Source organism: Antedon bifida, chromosome 4 (genome assembly GCF_963402885.1).
Source record: "Antedon bifida chromosome 4, ecAntBifi1.1, whole genome shotgun sequence".
Taxonomy (NCBI): Eukaryota; Metazoa; Echinodermata; class Crinoidea; order Comatulida; family Antedonidae; genus Antedon; species Antedon bifida.
Genome location: NC_136229.1, coordinates 908,249 through 927,069, shown reverse-complemented (window position 1 = coordinate 927,069; position 18,821 = coordinate 908,249). Strand labels below are relative to the sequence as shown.

General features: G+C 32.0%; 3 protein-coding genes across 7 annotated transcripts; 2 read left to right on the top strand and 1 right to left on the bottom strand.

The window, feature by feature from the left end:
- The first annotated feature begins 42 nt into the window (after positions 1 to 42).
- On the top strand, positions 43 to 8,536 carry LOC144839653 (exocyst complex component 3-like). 2 transcript variants are annotated; one of them, XR_013611771.1, is made up of 20 exons: positions 43 to 185; positions 589 to 645; positions 1,057 to 1,169; positions 1,364 to 1,454; positions 1,950 to 2,162; positions 2,479 to 2,603; positions 2,875 to 2,988; positions 3,120 to 3,225; positions 3,325 to 3,408; positions 3,618 to 3,691; positions 4,032 to 4,194; positions 4,442 to 4,628; positions 5,317 to 5,441; positions 5,788 to 5,876; positions 6,072 to 6,143; positions 6,512 to 6,670; positions 7,096 to 7,201; positions 7,467 to 7,547; positions 7,682 to 7,767; positions 8,016 to 8,536. XR_013611771.1 is itself a non-coding variant. In XM_078695108.1 (20 exons), the coding sequence occupies exons 1-20, from the start codon at positions 108 to 110 to the stop codon at positions 8,100 to 8,102; spliced, it is 2,217 nt and encodes a 738-aa protein (XP_078551234.1). In that variant the 5' UTR covers positions 43 to 107; the 3' UTR covers positions 8,103 to 8,535. The 2 variants fall into 2 exon arrangements, 1 of the variants encoding a protein (XP_078551234.1); XM_078695108.1 differs by having other exon boundaries at positions 7,675 to 7,767; positions 8,016 to 8,535.
- LOC144839655 (DNA-directed RNA polymerases I, II, and III subunit RPABC4-like) lies at positions 8,532 to 13,860 on the bottom strand. 2 transcript variants are annotated; one of them, XM_078695110.1, is made up of 4 exons: positions 13,796 to 13,852; positions 12,913 to 13,015; positions 10,160 to 10,252; positions 8,532 to 9,041 (listed from the first exon to the last, which is right to left on the bottom strand). In XM_078695110.1, the coding sequence occupies exons 2-4, from the start codon at positions 12,980 to 12,982 to the stop codon at positions 9,019 to 9,021; spliced, it is 186 nt and encodes a 61-aa protein (XP_078551236.1). In that variant the 5' UTR covers positions 12,983 to 13,015; positions 13,796 to 13,852; the 3' UTR covers positions 8,532 to 9,018. The 2 variants fall into 2 exon arrangements, with proteins under 2 accessions (XP_078551236.1, XP_078551235.1); XM_078695109.1 differs by lacking the exon at positions 8,532 to 9,041 and adding an exon at positions 9,812 to 9,852 and having other exon boundaries at positions 10,137 to 10,252; positions 13,796 to 13,860.
- Positions 13,861 to 14,163: 303 nt separating this feature from the next.
- On the top strand, positions 14,164 to 17,616 carry LOC144840227 (F-box only protein 43-like). 3 transcript variants are annotated; one of them, XM_078695967.1, is made up of 5 exons: positions 14,164 to 14,204; positions 14,782 to 15,493; positions 16,289 to 16,385; positions 16,501 to 16,647; positions 17,122 to 17,616. In XM_078695967.1, exons 2-5 carry the CDS (start codon positions 14,814 to 14,816, stop codon positions 17,362 to 17,364), a joined length of 1,167 nt encoding a protein of 388 aa, XP_078552093.1. In that variant the 5' UTR covers positions 14,164 to 14,204; positions 14,782 to 14,813; the 3' UTR covers positions 17,365 to 17,616. The 3 variants fall into 3 exon arrangements, with proteins under 3 accessions (XP_078552093.1, XP_078552092.1, XP_078552094.1); XM_078695966.1 differs by having other exon boundaries at positions 14,169 to 14,285; positions 14,779 to 15,493; XM_078695968.1 differs by having other exon boundaries at positions 14,173 to 14,204; positions 14,779 to 15,493.
- Positions 17,617 to 18,821: the final 1,205 nt, after the last annotated feature.

Genomic DNA, 18,821 nt, shown 5'->3' with positions numbered 1-18,821 from the left:
TTTGAAATGCACAGACTTCCTGTAGAACGAGGAGACATGTAACAAAATGTCAGCCTTGTGTTGACGGTAATATTGAAAGAAATCAAAATAAAAACAAACCGTCAACAATGTATTCTGACGACTTTGGGCAAGCAGAACTAGATGCTTTAGAATCTGCTAGAAAGCATGTAGAGAATATGCTTAAGGTAGACAAAATTATGTATAAGTTTGGCAATAATCATAATTAAATGGGCGTTGGCCAATGCTAGGCTTCGATTTGTGGTTGGAGGAAGTGACAGACTGGCGGTAAAGGGCAGTCCTTCAGCCTAGGAAGATTACGTTTGGGAAGGCCTAGACTTTACACTTGTATTAAATAGGCCGATTATCCAACTGGAACAAAATTATCATGTTATGTTTTTCTAGATCATTATTCCTAGGCTATTTTGTAGTGGAATTGTTTATTTATGTTCATAATTATGTTTGGAGATTTAAAAAAAAATTCACCATCTTTTTCCAAACAACATGCCTAGGAGGAGTAGGACTCTAGGAGGCCTAGGCTAGACCTATAATATCTGTGAAATACCTAGTAACCTGTATCATATTTTTCAGAGACCTGATCAGTTGGAAAAGGTAGAACAATATCGAAGAAGAGAAGCTCGTAAAAAAGCAAGTACAATTTGAATATATGCATTTAAACAAAAAAAATGTTATAAACATGAAAAATTATTATTCAAAATTTTTTGTTTCGTTTTTGACGTTATCAAATTTTTATTTTCTTTAAAGTTCTGTTATTTATTTGTTAATTTCGTAGCTTAAGTTAGTTAAGATGTTTTACCAAGAGGTACCAAGCTTGATTAGCTTCAGCTATATCTTGGCTACCTTTTGTATTGATTAATTGTTTGATACAATAAAGAAGAACAAATAAAAACAACAAATACAGAACTACATTTATGACATAGTGGAAAACCAGTGAGAGTTGAAGTAAAGCACTTTGAACAAAAACAAGTCATTTAAGTCATATACAACGTGTTGTATTTACTTATTTTAAGGTTTAATCTTTTTATGTTGCTAACATAGGCATCTGTAGAAGCCCGTTTGAAAACAGCAATGCAGTCTCAGCTGGATGGCGTTAAAACAGGATTGTTGCAGCTACGCAGCGCTCATGAAGGCATCAAAGAAATTAGGCAAAGGTATACCACTTTAAAAACACAAACACACACACAATGAATGTCAGAACACACAGTTAACTAACGGTTAATTCATTGGTGTGGAAACACAACCATACAGTAGTCGGTTCTTGTCATTGTTTCAACAGCTACCAGTGAACTTACACACATACTGTGAATAAATTAATGCTTTGTTTTACTTTCATTGATCTGTGTAGCACAGTAGAGGTGAATGAAAAATATCAAGAATGTGCTGAATTAGCAATGAAATTGACGTCTGTAAGAGAGGTTGCTAATGAACATAGTCAGGTATGGACAGAGAAAAGCCCTTAAAAAGATACCTGGTTTAAGCAACAGTGCAGTTTGATAAGAGTAGAATAATCAAAAACGTCTGGTTTTCAATATGCACTTTATGCTGTTTAGTAGGTAGACTCTAGGATCTTTAGGACGTTAATGCTATGTTCACACATATATATTTTTGTTGTCTTCAAAAACGAAATTATTATTGAATATCAATGAAGAAAGAAAAATAAATAATCTGGCAAAACTTTACTTTCTTTCTTACAATAATAAACTTTGAAAACAAATATGGTAGTGATATGCCCAAATTAGGAAGTGATATGACAACATCATGTCCATATATTGGCACATCACATTTAATGTTACATAAAGTTTGATAGTGTAGACGGAGCTTTAGAAATAAAAGTATGAAAACAAACAAGAGTATCGATTGCAACTACTGATTTAAGTTTGGACTTTTCCTTAATATGTTTATCATAAATTTAACCCTTATTCCTCTTGCAGCTCGCAGCAGCAGTAGAGAATCTGAAACACATCTTTACAGTGCCAGAAACAATTGAGAGAACAGAACGTCAGATAGAAGACGGACAGTTACTGCTTGCCCACAAAGGCCTGATGGACTTGGAACAGTCTAGGAATGACCTGTTATTTGAACTACACAAGCAGCCGTCTGAAAATCCTACAGATATCCATCTACTGGAGCGATACTTCTCAAAGGTATCTTTGTCTTTTAAAGCTCTGTCTACACTATTAAACTTTATGTGAAAAAAATGTGATGTGCCCGTATATGAACACGATGATGTCATATCACTACCATATTTGAGCATATCACTACCATATTTGGGCATCACTACCATATTTGGGCACAGCACACTTTTTTTTTGTCAAACTAGTTTGATAGTGTACACAGCTTTATAATCATCTTGATTGTCTGTATTAAACATTATACATACAGAAAAGCATAATTAATTGCTATATTTATACATTGTACATTATGCAATATTATTATTTTGTAAATGTTTTCATTTTGTAGGTAGAGCAGTTATCTGGGAATATGTACCAACAGATTAAGTACCTGATGCAGAATGTGTTTATGGTTGTGAGGAATGAACCAACTAAAGTTGTTACGTGTTTACGAATCATTGAAAGAGAAGAGAAGTAATTATTTAATTTGTTATATTGCACCAGTGTTTAATTTGTTATATTGCACCAGTGTTTAATTTGTTATATTGCACCAGTGTTTAATTTGTTATATTGCACCAGTGTTTAATTTGTTATATTGCACCAGTGTTTAATTTGTTATATTGCACCAGTGTTTAATTTGTTATATTGCACCAGGGAAGAGTGAAATTGTAATTTCATTCTTCCCTGATTCCACAGATTATGATTTTTTTATCATAAAATTTCATCAATTAATTTTTTTTCTCAGACTAGACAATGAATGTCAAAACAAAGAGCGTATGGTTAAATTTCATGCTCCTGGTCGACCAAAAAGATGGAAGGAAAAGATGTTTCATGAGCTTGAGAAATGCGTCACATACAGGTGAAAAAAACCTTTTTTTTTTCATTTTCAATGAATCTAATTTACATACATTACATAAAAGTTTACCACTAACTACCACAGTAGTAATAAGTAAAATTTTTTTTTTGTCAACCTTTATTAACATTTTCTAGAATTGAAGGCAATCAACTTGAAGATCGAAGCCAAGATCGGATGTGGTTAGTGCGCCATCTAGAGTTAACGAGGCAAATTATCTTGGAAGATCTAAGAGTAGTCAAAGTTAGTGCATGAATCTATATTATTCATTCAGTAAACTTTGTAAACACCAGAAAACTAAAAACTCAATATTAATGACATCTTTTGTTCATATTTTTTAAGCATCTATGCAGCCCTTGTTTTCCACCTAGCTACAAAATATTTGAGTATTTTGTGAAAACGTACAAGGATTCACTCTCTATACATGTAAGTATCAAACATCAAATTCAACTAGACAATGCAACCCCTTCATCTTCATCAGTGGAAAATAATGTTTGCTCTGAGATATACAAAAACAATTGTCAAAAAAAAGTGTCACATCACTCTTGTACAGTATACAAGCATTAGTGTCTTTAAAATATGCTGAAAATATTTGATAAATAATTTTAATTAAAGTAAATTATGTTTTATTACAGCTGCAAAACATGATATGTGATGAGCTAGAACACAATGAGATCATTTCATTGCTAACGTGGCTTACAGAATATATGTAAGTACCTTAACGTTTCTCTTACTATCTTGGTAGTATCTTAGACGAGTTGCATGGTAAATCGGTTAAATTGGTGCAGCATCCCAAGTCATAAAATGAGTGCGTGCAGATTTGAGGCACTCTTCAACCATAGTTCTGAAAGTGTGCCAAGTCTTTAGACAAGTTTTTAACTACTTGCATCCCAGAAAAATTCTTATATCTCATATCAAGGTCTTTATTGTGCATTATATGTACACAGGACCAACAGCTTAATGTCCCATCCAAAACATAGTAAAGCATCTTGCTAGGATAACCATAGACTTGCCCCAAGTCTGTATTTATTGTACATTATTTTTTTTAGTGGACCAAACTTAATGGCGCATCATGAGCTAAATATAGACGTGAAGTTATTGGAGCCTCTGCTGCCCCCTCGTGAAGTTGAGACTCTGCAACAACAGTACTTAAAGACATTACATGCTAACATACAAAAATGGATTAATAATACCTTGGATACGGATATTAAGGTCAGAGCTATATTCTGGATTTGTACTAGCCTAGGGAGCTTTTAGTTTTGCGACAACCTAAGTACTCTTGTAGTTACATCATGGTAATTCATTGTGCGCATACATGGACATTGGGGTGTGCTTCCTCACTCAATTCCTTGATACAGCTTTGACACAACATTCTAGTTTCAGCAATGTCCATAGGTCATAGGTCAAATTGAAAGTTTCCTACTACATACATAATATGTGCGGTTTCATCATTAAATAGGAATGGTATCGAGAAGTTCCGCCAGAGGCAGACAAGGAGAGTTACCTTCATACGTCGCTGCCTGTAATCGTGTTCCAGATGATTGAGCAGAATATGCAGGTAGCAGCTCAAATCAGTAAAGATCTCACGACCAAAGTGCTCTTATTGTGTGTGGAAGTGTTACAAGAATTCATTGAGTTTTATAGATGTAAGTTTTTAAGTTTAATATATTTATAAACGGTACAGATAAGGAAATATGTGCTACAATAATTCATTGAGTTTAGATGTTTATTATATTATAAAGCTTGGTCTACACTGTCAAACTTTATGTATGGGGTTTTTTCAAAGTAGTTAGACAGAGGATGGTGTAGACAGAGGTTTATGGTATAGATGATGAAATCTGTTTGACAAGAATTCATTGCGTTTTATAGATGTAATTAAAATATATTTTAATTTTAAACAAAAAGAAACTCTAAAAGTATGAAGTGCTCAAATATGGTAGTGATATGCCCAAATATGGTAGTAATATGATGTCATCATGTCCACATATGTTCACATCACATTTCTTTTATCACATCAAGTTTGATAATGTAGACAGTGCTTAAAACAAACCAGTAAGATGCTAAGTATTATAGACTACAATATATTGATGAGAGTGAAAAACATCACTGCAAACTTAGGTTTCTGAATCTGAGTCTGATTGGATAGGAGAAACTCTTAAAGCTCTGTCTACACTATAAAACATTATGTGACAAAAAAATGTGCCCATATATAGACTTAATAATGTCATATCACTACCATATTTGGGCATATCACTACCATATTTGGGCAAACTTTTTTTGTCAAACTAGCTTAACTTTGATATCAAATAGAAACATGCTATTTATTTACACCAGCTTCTATTAGAACGTACAAGGATAAGCACATGCAAGATCGCAGTCAACCACGTCACTACTTCCAGTACATGGTGGCAGTAATCAATGGCTTTCAACAGTTTGAAGACTTCACAAGGCAACTTGAGGTAAGCATGTTAAAAATAAATAACACAGATACTAAAGCTCTGTCTACACTATCACACTTTATGTGACAAAAACATGTGATTTGCCCATATATGGACATGATGTCATATCACAACCATGATTGGGTATATCACTATCATATTTGGGCACATCACGCTTTTTTGTCAAACTAGTTTGATAGTGTAGACAGAGCTTCTACACTATCAAACTCTATGAAAAAAATATGTGATGTGCCCATATATGGACAAGATGATGTCATATCACTACTATAAAAGTAGCTTCTCTTCTAGTAAGCTAAGTTAGTTTGATCATTCACTATTTTCTTCTTGTTTTTCTTTTAAACTAAAGCGTCGTCATTTGAACCAGCCACCAGGTGAAGGGTCAACAACTGTTTTCCAGAGTCTAATGGATGCCTTTGATTGCTTGGCTGGCGAATCGTAAGTTTTTTTGGGGTTTTTTCAGAGCTCTCCTAAGAACTATATGAATGAAACAAGGCATGAAACCAGAATGGCTAGACTTGTCTCAAATCTGATTTGAAGGAGTTCACTGGACAAGATTAAACAATATACTATTATATAATGCTGATTAAAAAACTAATGATGAAATTGTTATGTAACTCTATTTCTTTCTAGTCTTGGATTTCTCTTGGATGAGGTTTTTCTTGATTTAGAACCACACAACTACCAGCTTTTGACTAGATCTTGGTAAGAAAACAGCATACTACTACTAACTACGACTGATTGCTACTGATACCATCAAGGGCAAATATCAATTTTAAGCGCATAAACAATATAAATACACAATAGAAAAAAAGCAATACTGTTTGGTTAATTCTTATATGGAGCATATAACCTGTACATAATGTAAAAATAGTATAATAATTGTTGGGAAAGAAAAGTTTCAGTTTGGTCTTAAAAGAGTTAAAATTAGCTCACTGTCGGATTCAAATTGGTTGGGAATTTTTGGGTTTTTGTGAGCTACTTCAGCAAAACATACATGCACAATATTTAGTGAGTCTCTACTAAATATCGTTACTAAAAAGCTGATTAGAAATAACTACATTTTTTACTAGGTATCAGATAAATGGTTCGCCCTCGGTTGACACGATTTGTGTGACGGTGGAAGATTATTACAACGATTTTGTACATCTACGTAAACGGTACTTCGTTTCAATAATGAAAGAGGCAGAAAAGCGGGTCTCATTAGCGTACATCACGGCACTCATTGAAAAGTAAGTATTATCAGAAATCAAACTTAAGTACCAACAAATACCACTGATGAGTAAAGCTTCGTTCACACTGGTTCCATTTCACAGAACGGAAGACGACGTCATAAAATAATAAATAAATAATGGAAAAATATACAAAATTGCATTCCGTAACCTTTCTTAAGCTCTGTCTACACTATCAAACTTTATGTGACAAAAAAGTGTGATGTGCCCAAATATGGTAGTCATATGGGCACATCACATTTATTTTGTCACATAAAGTTTGATAGTGTAGACATGCTTTAGAAAAACTGCAGAAAAACTAGTGTGCTGAAGTTTGTGACCTCAGCCAATCAAATCAAGCTTTGTAGTCATGTGATCTTGCAAGACAAAATGACTCTATTTATCAGAGACGTAAACCATATTATACTGACTTTGTTTTCATGTAGACGCATGATATTCAAGACTTACGAAGAGAGGAAAACTGCATCAGAGAAAATTTGCAAAGAATCTGAACAGATTAGTAATTTGTTTAGGAGACTTGGAGATGAAGGGGTTTGTTTAAATTTAATGCTACATAAAATATAGCAAATAACTATATAAATACAGTAGAACCCATTAAGGGTACAACTTTGGGACTCAAAAGTGTCCCCTTAATAGTCCCAAGGGGGTACTGTAATTAAAATGGAGGCAACACAAGATTGAAACGCGTTGTCGGTAGTCAAGGGACCAAACAGAATGTCCAGTTGTCAGTGGTTAAGAAATCAAACAGAATGTCAAATAAATAGTATAAGCTAAACCTAGTCAGTTTTCTTTTCAGTCTTCTCCTATTGATGCTGTGTCTGTAATGGTGGAGCTCATTAGACTCAGAGATACATCCTTACTTTCTCTTGAAATATCGGTATGTTCTCTTTCAATGTATTTTAATTAAAAAAATATAAACATTTTTAATATTTCAATATGCTTATCTTAATTTTGTAAAGTGTTATCAATGTTTTAAATTGTTATCAATGTTATCATTTTTACAGGGTTTAGTTAGCAAATATCCTGATGTACGAACAGATCATGTGATCAACTTGTTAGCAATGCGAGAAGACTTGGGAACATCCAATGCCAGACAGGTAAGATTATTTAATGTTTATCATAACATGTTTATCATGTGTGCACAAAATGAACCTAATTTATATTCATCCTTAAGTCCAATTTAAACAGACGAGTGGCAACGGTAGTAAAAATATAGAATCTGTTATTCCTTATAATCATTTACACACAAATGCTACATGCTTTCAATCCATCAACAGCGGTATATCTTATCTTTGTAACCATAATATATAACTTCAAATAAAAAGATACTAAACTTCCATTTCAGATGGTGATCGACACGCTTGAAGAGGATGACCGGCAAAGATTTGGTCAACAACAAAGAACTATATTTTCAGAGATTAGAACTAAATAAAATCAACTTTGTGCAACTGGCTGGAATTTACCAGAATAAACTTTGGAATAAGAAAGAGTCTGGTTTCTGGAGACTATTGGATTACATACATCTCAGCAGACTTATCATGCCTCTGATCATGGAGCTATAAAAATATAGCTCCATGGTCTAATTAAAAAACACTGAACAATATGACTAATAAATTCATATCGGAATAGATTTGCATGCTTTAAAGGTTGCATGATTATGTGATGGTAATGTTGAATTGTAACACAAGTTTACTTGATACGTTATACTGTACCATCAGTTTCGATTCTGTTGATGTTGGAAGACTTAAGTTCTACAAACGAGATTTTAGTCAAAATATTGGAATATGAACCATTGTATATATAATGTAATTATAGATAACCTATATGGACTGCAAATAATAAATCATGTTAAAGACATCCATGTAGTACAGTGTTTATTACATTATATTACTTGTACAAAATAGAATATAGGCACCTAATTCTCAATATTTAAAATTTGTTTTTAAACTGTTCAGTATCTTCAAAGCTTTGTGATACAGCATAAAGAATAGGCTAAATAGTTGCAAACCTTTTAAAAAAAATGTCAACATATGTTTTAAGTAATTGCTTGCCTAGAAGGTTGGGTCAGGTGAGTTGGTTCTCATCATACATCACTGACCGTCAACTTGGACAGTAGCAAGTTCCACTGGTCAACTTCATTTACACATGCAGGCCAGTGAAAGATTTTGTAATCTTGATCTCAGACATATTCAATGTTTGGATAATCCAAAATATAGAGTAATTCTGTCACTGTCTAATAGTGAGTAGTAGCGGTGGTGATTTTGACCAGCAGAAATTCTTTTTCCTGGAATGTTTGAGACTTGTGCTGACCGTTGGTGTGTATCTTACATAATTACAGCCTCTAAAAATCACCTTGCATCAAAAACCACCACTGTAACGTTTGGTTAAGAAAAATGTGGTAATTATTATAAAAATGTTGTTAGCTATCAAATTGATAAACAGTACTGAAACATTTTTTTTTAAATAGAAAGTTGTCAGGTTAGTTATACACTATCTTCAGTGGTTTTGTTAATAATAGTTGGTGTCAGGTAAAAATGTCCCTCTTCTAATCGATTTTAACACTTCACAGTGATTTAACTATATTTTAAGTAAAATAAAAACAAAATTAAATTAAAAATGATTTAACAAAAATTTTAAACTAAAAAACTGGTAAGAAATTAAATATATTGCATTATGAGAGTTAGCAAATGATTCATGAATATTAATGAAGGCTGCAATCTAGATACAGCTTACAATTGTGAAAGGAAGTCACTGTACTTATCTGACAACAACAGACTGGTATTCTAATTACTAATCAGCCCTTTGTTCTTGGCCATGCTAAGTCACTCACTAACTTTCTTCCTTTCAAGAACTGTACACAAAATGTTGTATTCTCAAAAGCTATCTCTCGCACACACAGACATGGGAACCTAAATTGCTTTTTTAAATGATCACCTTACCATGGAAGATTTTACTAGGTTAAAAATATAATTTTAATTTAATCTACAAATGTAGACAACAAATAAATAATTGGCAAGCATTAATATGGTACCAGTACTTCTTACAAATGAAATTACAAGAAATTTCACAAAGATGTAATAATAATAAGATTTATACAGCGCACATATCCTCAAAAACATGTAGGCCATTTTGCAGTTTTTGTCCCCAAAAACATTTTGCAGTTTTAATCAAGTTATTCACTTCTGTGTAGAAAAAACAATAATGATTTCACCATATAGAAAGACCAAATAAAAGGTTAAATTTGACCAAAAAGGTAAACAAGTACTGTATTCTGGTTTACTATTATTTGCTTTCAAAGGGTTTTTTCAGTTTCAATTTTTGGTCAAAATTAATAACTTACAATTACAGTATGTGACATTACATTGGCAATAAAAATTACAAATTTTTTCAGGGGAAAATATTAATATTTTAACAAAATATTGCAACAATAAAAACAATGAGAAACTACAAAATAACTAAAACTAACAATATTAATATCATAAAGGATACTTCTTTTAGTCCTCTTCTTGTACATTATTCTGTAACCACATTCTCTGCATCTGATTGGATCTCTTGGTTTTATCTCATTCTCTTGATGACATTCTAATCAACAAAAACACATCATTTTTAGATATTTTCCGTTTTATTAAGCTCTGTCTACACTATCAAACTAGTTTGAGAAAAAAATGTGATGTGCCCAAATATGGTAGTGATGTACTGACATCATATCCATATATGAGCACATCACATTTTTTTGTTACATAAAATGTTTGTGTAGATTTACTTACAGTGTATGTCTTCAAAATACACATTGTAAATTATCACTGCATTATTTTAACTAAAAATAACATTTTTACCTGTAAATAATTTAGTTTATAAATTCTATTACCTTGTATTGTCTTTTATTTTATTTTTTCTAAATTAAAAATTACACATTTTTTCTTTTAATTTCTTTAGAGTTGTTTCAATTTTTTAACTCTAATTTTAATCTTTATTTTTTTAATTTAACTGTATATAAATTTGATGTGGCTCTATTTACATACAATATAGGTGATTAATAATAATAGTTTAATTAATAAAACTAATTCTGGTCAATATATAACTTGTAATATGTTAAACACAAACCATCAAAAGGATTATAAAATAAAACTAGATTTAATTCGTCACTATGACGAATTATAGGTTATATGCATTGATTAAAATAAAGATAATTGATTTGTAAAAGATATATTGATTGATTGATTTTCTCAGAATCTTTAATTATTTATAATATATGCTAGGATCTTGCTAACGCAAATACAATAGCCGGTATCGCAATCCGATCAAAGATCCCTCTGCGCATAATGTCATAAACCACATTTGTTACATAATAATAAAGACATAAGTTTCTTTTTATCTAGATTTCATTATAAATCATGTGTATAATCTATACACTAAGAAATAAAATTGAAATACAAATAATAAAAAAAAATCTTATTTCGTTTCGTTACCCAAGGTGAGGCTCGATCTCGGTACCTTGAATGCCATAGACACGAGCACAGACCACCGAGCCATACACAACTTACTAAAACATGTATAAAGATTCCTCCGTGTATTTACTATTCAGTAGCCACTTTGGTGCAGATAGATTATTACATACCGCAATGAATTATAATTTTTTACTATGATGACATCTTTAAAAATTTAAAAAAATGATGCACTGTCAAACTATATACTTTTAACTTTAATATATGAACTTCTTAAGAAAGAAAGTTAATGTTAAGTTTGTTATTTCGGCCTAAGAAAATGTCAAAATTTGTTTGATTGTCGAAATTAATTTTTTTTAATTCAATATGCAATTAATGATGACTTAATCAACTTTTGTTCTCTTAATTTGATAATAAATCATACATATGATACATACACTTCAAGAAAATGAAATAAAAAATAGGTGTTCCCCAGCATTCTGACGATATATATTAATTTTAAAATTTAGCATATTTTCACTATTTTGTTAACTTATACGTGCGTAGCCTGTCACTTTTGACGTGCTCGTATAACGCAATTTCGAGTTGAAAAGTGAATCAAATATGATGATATTATTAAACAAAGGTTGTAAAACAGAAATCGGGAAAAAATAGTGCGCATTACCGTTTAACGCGCAGTGCGCGTGCAAAATTCTGCGCACTCGTGGCAATTTTTTAACGCTTAAAATTGCCTGAAACGTACTCTAATTTCATCGAAAATAAATTTTGACAATTTTAAAACTTTTAAGCGCGCGTACGCATGCGTTATATGCGCTACGCACGTAATTATATTGCCATATGATGAAATATGACCTGAAATTTATGAGTACCAAATTTTGTTTAAAAGTGATTCATGCATGTGAAGATATGATTACAAACGTGATTTCATTAAATCGCGCGTAGACCGCGTAATTTATGATTGCGCACCGTGAAAACATGACCACCTCGATTCCTGGCCATAAGGAATATACTCTGAAAAATTGACTTAGCTAGATGAAACTGATGCCAAGATAATTCACGGACAAAATAGTGCTAAGGAAAGAATAAATAAATAAATAAATAAATAAATAAAGATCCTGACAGAATCAAGAGGTTATATGCATATCATGCATATAACCTAATTAGCAGTTAACATTTACCAAATGTCACCGACTACAGTATTATATGATAAGATCTTTGTACGACTATTAAGTAATGATCTTAACAACAATGTCATTAACAAGTCCTGTACCAAAACAACAACTTGTATATTTTGTAATTACTTTTAGTAGAACCTGTTACAAACATATTTAATATTCTTTAACTTGTGCTAGAACAAAAACAATATCACAATTTAGTTTGTTTCACTTGAATGAAAGAGAAAATTTGAGACAAGCATGGGTGGAGTAGTAGTTAGTGCATTGAATAGTAAATATCCATGGAATAAGTTTGCCATTGTATACAGGAAAGGGTTCTTGCATAATATTGACTACTAGATCGTTAAAAACTGACCCATGCCATTGTCTGGACTTCTTATGACCTGGGCCACTTGCAATTTAATACATGTTGTACCATAAAGGAATATTATTGAAACCATAGTTAGAAATGTAGAATGAGTTTTTTTTAAATATATCAATGAATTATCATGTTTCTAACATTCTAAATATTAGAATTTGCTCCATTTACAGTAAATAATTAATGAAGACTCTGAATTAAATCAACTAAGATTTGTACTCAAAAGGTCAGAGCAACATTTTGAGACTACTTAGACATACTTACCTCCACATATATAGATCATAGCCTGTTTTGTGGGTGGGGCTGGTGGTGCAGCATCTTTACCTTGTTCCATGGTGTTACCACTGGTGTTGCAATTAAGTGTTCCCTGAAAAAGGTCAATTTCTTAATGACAAGTATCTTTTTTAATCAAAATAATTGATTTATAGAAATATTTAGAGTAAATATCAGATTGAATGTGGTTGTGGGTTAATTCCCAGACCATCATTTTGCCCTAGTCAGACTGATATTCTTTTGTTTCAAGTACAAGGAAGGGTCCTGATCTTATCAACACATAGCAATTACAATAGGATATTGTGTCAGATATCGAACGGGGGCCAGTTGTGTTTAAAAGACCGTATACATACTCATTAACACCAGTGGCATAAATATGGCTATGACGACCCAGCCCACCTAGAGCATGAGCAATGCCTTCCCCTTGCTTTACACCACTGGACTGCATAACTTTCAACAATGTTGGCAGAATTTTTTTTTTTTTTTAAATTCAGTAATTAAATCATTTTTTATTTTAAAAAAAAACAAAACAAATCATATTAATCTTAATGTTACATAAGATAATTCCATTGCAATAGTTCAGACGACAAGAATGCTATTCAATTAAATTGTGGGTCTAGGCCTAGGCCCAGTTTAGGGAGACTAGCTATGCTATGCCCTTTTCATGTGGAGCTGGAGCACCATGTGTTGCCTGTTTTGCTGTGCTGCGTCCAGTGGTATGTGTGGCCTAACTAACATAGGCCTCAGGACGCTACCAAACACTTTAAATAATCATAATAAGCTATAAATATTTGCGCCAGAACATTATAATTTCCTTAGTTTACATGGTACTTCATCATTTTTGGTAAAATAACTGAAATTTCAATAAAATTACCGTCCAATCCTAATCTGTAGGCCTCGCACACACGCGCACGGTCGATTGATTTCTTATAGAAATTCTTGACGACGATTGGGCAAACCTAGTTGTCAGTTCCAGACTTTACCTAAATTGTAACTATTGAATATTTCAATGTTTTTCAATAAATAAGGTAAAAAAGATCACTATTTTTGGTAATAACATACCATTATAAAAATAATTAATTTAAAATATTTTACTCAATACTAAAAGTGTAAAAATACTTAAAACAATTTAAGCTGTATTTCAAGATTAACCATTAAACGGCTGGACTATGAAGATTATGATTGGGAGTCCGCGAAACTTGAAATCAATAATCGACTTTCAAATCAAAGAAAACTGAGCGCCAAGAGGGAAGGTTGTGGTGTTTTACACGACGGACAGATACGTTAGTAACACATGTTTTGTTTAACTATTCGCTATATTATAAGAACCACTACGACTATATTTATATAATATAATTTTTAAGGTACACTATATAATTAATTTAATATATTATCTCATTTTTTAACAATTTCTCAGGCATTTTTATTTTAGTATTGCTGGAACAAAAATGCCAGTTTGTGGAAGGCCCTCTCTGTTGTTCTGATCAGTTTGTGTACTGATCGATCCAATCGATATAACCGGGCGGAAGGGGTCGTGTTGCGGCGCCAATTTTTAGCCTTGCCAAGCAAATAATATTTGGTCTCTAATTCTGAAAATTAGTTGTTAATATATTTATAAATCAAGTAATTATAAGGTATCACTTAGGCCTACTCTTTTTGTTTAGTAATTAGGCCTAGCTACTTTAGTGGAGCTGGTGCTGTGTAAGAACATTTTTTTAAATAATTTTTGTTTTGCCTACTCTAGCCGGGGCCTAGACCTGTACAAGATAATATTTCACTATCCATACAGCATAGTGTACAACAAATAATATATTGTTGGTATTTTATTTTAGTATTAATTTTTTTTTTCTTTTTCAGTAGGCCTATATAATAATTCAATAAAGTGCACCAATATGGCAGAGGCATTTGCTTCTTGTACGAAGCGATCACGAAAGCAATCTTCAGTCAGAAACATGTCAAAACGCTCTCAAACATGGCCGCTAAGTCGGACATCTACACCAGAAAGACAAAACTCAAACATTTTAGGATTAACGTCACCATTTCATTTTGAATGCACGAAGCAAATGCACGGCGAATCACCAATTTTAACGAGTACACCGTGGGCATTCCACCATCATTCCGTGAACTCGTTACTTCAGGAGACGGACTCAAAACCTTGGATGTCAGATGACTGGTTGACCCCTATACAGTCAAAAGAAATCAATATTGATGGACTTATCAACTCAGAAATCAACATAAAAGACCTTGCCAAAAATCTATTTAATGAACCAGAAAATAATGATGAATCCCGTCTAGAAAACTATAAAAAAGAAATAAAATCAAGTGATGACGGACTTGATCAAACGCAAGAACCACCATTATCGCTTGTCAAACGTTTATCTTCGTTTGATCAGAGTTCGCTGGACAAATTTCTAGTTGATAGCGGATATATTTCTTCTTCACTAGACAGTACTTTTTTAATTGGCAAGAAAATGGGGTTAAGACATTTGGACGTTATATCAGAATTGTTAAATGTGGAACCTAATATAGTTGACCAAATCGTGTCTTACCTAAGCTCTGAGGATATTCAAAGGTAAACACCAGTATAGCTTGAATTTAAATGAAACAAAAATATTATTATGAATTTAATCAATCAATCAATAAATTTATTTCTCAAATAAAAACAAAATACAGTTAACATTTTCTAGAAATATCTTAATTTTAAGTTCTTTTTATTTTTTATTTTACTGTTTATATATTTGACATTTGACCAACATTCCTTGCAAATTTGTTTTTACTCATTTATAATTTCATTCTTTTCCCAACAACCATTTGTTCAAATACATTACTTAAAGATGTATTGTCCCCCTGAAAAAATAATTTAAAAAAAATTTTGAATATTCCATTTTAATGTAACATAATAGTTAACCACTTTGACAAAAAATTGGATCGAAAAAAAAATGTATTTACCTGAAAAAATGTAATTTAAAGCAAAAAATGGTCAAATTGGCTGCCAGCCAATGGATTTTTGGTTGAATTTTACCATTTATTTTGTCATTTTATAAGTGAAAACCTGATTTTTTTCATTTGTTTTTCTATTGAAGTGATTAACTTGATTAAAACTACAAAATAACATATTCAAAGTCTGATTTAATTAATCTTAATTTTTGAGGGACAATACATCTTTAACGATACACAATTTTCTATTACGTCGGCCAGCAGGAGAATGTGATGGGTCCCATAAGCTAAAAGCTTTTCAACGACCCAACATCATCAAGCCAGTATGAAGATCTCCCATAATGCAGCATCTAGTAATCAACACACTTTGTTGACCCTACCAGGTCAATAAATAATTAACACTCGTTGATAATTTGTTTTCTGTTTTCAGTTTTTCGTGTGTTTGTAGTTCATGGAAAGAATTCAGTGAAGATTCCAAGTTAATTCAAGATATTATGAAACAATCGGTAATCTCTCAAAGAAATAAGGTACGTAAAAAAACTTATACATTACTTAACGATTCACATCATCTTTTGGTCTTTCTGAATTTAAACGCAATTATGTTTTACCAATTTTAATATGAATTCAATTTTTTTCTTTTAGGAAAATTACAGGAGAAATACAAAATTAACAACTTCAATGAACATACCATTAAAAACAGTTCAAGAGTATCACTCACCTCTTAAAACACCATCGTCCAGTCAGTCATCGTCCTGTCGGTCATCGTCCAAGCATAACATGTTCACAAAGGTATGTAACCAACTTCATTAGGCAATATGCAAAGCTCATTTTTCTGGAAATCATCATAAGCCAAAGACTTAACTGACTATAAATTGCGCTACTTTAAGTATGATATAATACTCCAACAAATAAATTTTGAAATACTGAATCATAATGGCTTGCCTCGCCTTTGTTTTATCAATTAATGCACCATCGTGTAAATATTTAATATTTCAATACTGCTCTGGTCTTACAGTATCTATCTTATATACAGAGTATTAGTTTCTTTGATCCCATAATAAAAGTTTTGCTTACATTGGGCACCTTTTCTTAAGACAATCGTTACTGTTAATATTATAGAAGAAAATGTTATTGTTTTAGAAAGAATAAGTACTGTGTTTTACCCACCATTTAAGTTTTAACCCTCGCATGGAAATATATCGTTAGATTTAAACAGTTGGTATAAGTAGAATATTTAAAGAAATGTGTTTATTTTTTCTTTAGGCCGCTTCTGGGTTGCTGTCTGATGAAGTATTATTAAAATGTCCACGGTGCTGCTCCCCAGCTAAACTGAGTATGAATAGACAACGAGGCAATTGTAAACGGCGTTCATGTATGTTTGACTTCTGCGTCTCTTGCCAAATCAACTTCCATAGCGGAAAATGTAAAGTTAGTCCGAAGCGGACAATCAAGAAAGGTAGCGGTGTCGGAAGTAAGAATAGCAAAAACAATCTACGCCGTCTCTGAGCTTTTTTAATTTGCGTAGTAATAGTTACATACAATTTATCAAACTGTTTGGTGTTTATTACATGTTAAATTGTGAAATGTATTTTATGACACAAAATTTTAATTGCTCAATTTGTGCAAACTATTCATTTCATAAATTTTTGAATTGAACATTTAAATAGTAATTTGATGATTGAATAGTTTGATGTTTCAATCAATGATTGTGCTTAATATAATTAAGCCATTTTTAATCCAAACTGAAATGTTATATATTGATACTGATGTACAGTACAGTGTACTAAGATTATGACTATGTACAGTAAGTGATTTTCATCCAAAGTATTTTAAAATAGTAACGGTATTAACTGGTAACAGTATTAACTGGTAACAGTATTAACTGGTAACAGTATTAACTGGTAACTGTATTAACTGGTAACAGTATCAACTAGTAACAGTAACTGATTCCCTTAAAGCTTGTTAATCATGGCTCCTACTAGAGACACAATGCAATGACGTAAACAACTCCAGCAAGTTGACCAATGACAAGTTACAGTTTGAATAATTGCTTATGATTGGTCAAATCACTTGCGTTGCATCTCTAGTGCGAACCAAGCCTAAGGTTGCTGGCAACCTGTACCACGATATTGTCATTTTATAGAAAGTTAAGCTTAGATACTTGTCATACCACTAACGACAACCTTTTGTTTTCATGCCACGCTACTCGATCATTCATGTGCAGCTGCCACACGCAAAAGAATTTTTTATGTGATAGGCTCGTAGTAGAATGGTGCATAATGAAAACGGTATGGTCAAGCAAACCTGATCTTTTATATAATTTAAATAATAAATAAGTATACCATGACCTGTTTGTGGTCATTCTGAAGCAGTTAGGTTGGTATCATCAAATAGTTGTACATTTTTGTAATAAATTGTTTAAAATTCGTCATTTGTATAATTGAAAATTTGTAAATATTTTTGTAATTACACTGATTATATATTTTCACTTATAATAAAGTTTTGCTAAAAATGGTTTTAAATTTGTCTTGATTTATGTTTATTTGTATTTGTAAATCCTTCTACTGTATATGTCTGCCATTTGATCAATGATCTTGGAGCAATTAAACCTTAAGGCAGGCATACACAGTCATACATTTGTCTGTCATACACATCATACAATGTATGATCAGACAAAATCTGATCGTGTATGCCTAAATCAGACTTTGTCTGATTGCCATTTTATGTGTCTGTCAGTGTCTGATGAGAGTAGAACAATGCTCTACTCATAATACATGTATTATGAATGTCTGAAGACAATTTTAACTATTGACCAATCAGAGCACAGAGATTTTGACAGACTATTATTTTATTTTTGCAAGATCAAGATGGTTGAGCGCGAGGATTTTATTGACACTGACAATTTAATTGATCTCTTTGAAGAGAATCCATGTTTATGGGATGTTAAATCCCATGATTATCAC

Bases quoted from the DNA above. Each gene is read 5' to 3' on its own strand.
- LOC144839653 (XM_078695108.1), top strand. From the start codon at position 108: ATGTATTCTGACGACTTTGGGCAAGCAGAACTAGATGCTTTAGAATCT. The intron at 1,455-1,949 runs GTATGGACAGAG...TTCCTCTTGCAG, and splicing joins TTGCTAATGAACATAGTCAG to CTCGCAGCAGCAGTAGAGAA. The intron at 5,442-5,787 runs GTAAGCATGTTA...TTTAAACTAAAG, and splicing joins ACTTCACAAGGCAACTTGAG to CGTCGTCATTTGAACCAGCC.
- LOC144839655 (XM_078695109.1), bottom strand. From the start codon at position 12,982: ATGGAACAAGGTAAAGATGCTGCACCACCAGCCCCACCCACAAAACAG. The intron at 10,253-12,912 runs GTAAGTATGTCT...TTTGTTGATTAG, and splicing joins TATGATCTATATATGTGGAG to AATGTCATCAAGAGAATGAG.
- LOC144840227 (XM_078695967.1), top strand. From the start codon at position 14,814: ATGGCAGAGGCATTTGCTTCTTGTACGAAGCGATCACGAAAGCAATCT. The intron at 15,494-16,288 runs GTAAACACCAGT...TTCTGTTTTCAG, and splicing joins AGCTCTGAGGATATTCAAAG to TTTTTCGTGTGTTTGTAGTT. The intron at 16,648-17,121 runs GTATGTAACCAA...TTTTTTCTTTAG, and splicing joins AGCATAACATGTTCACAAAG to GCCGCTTCTGGGTTGCTGTC.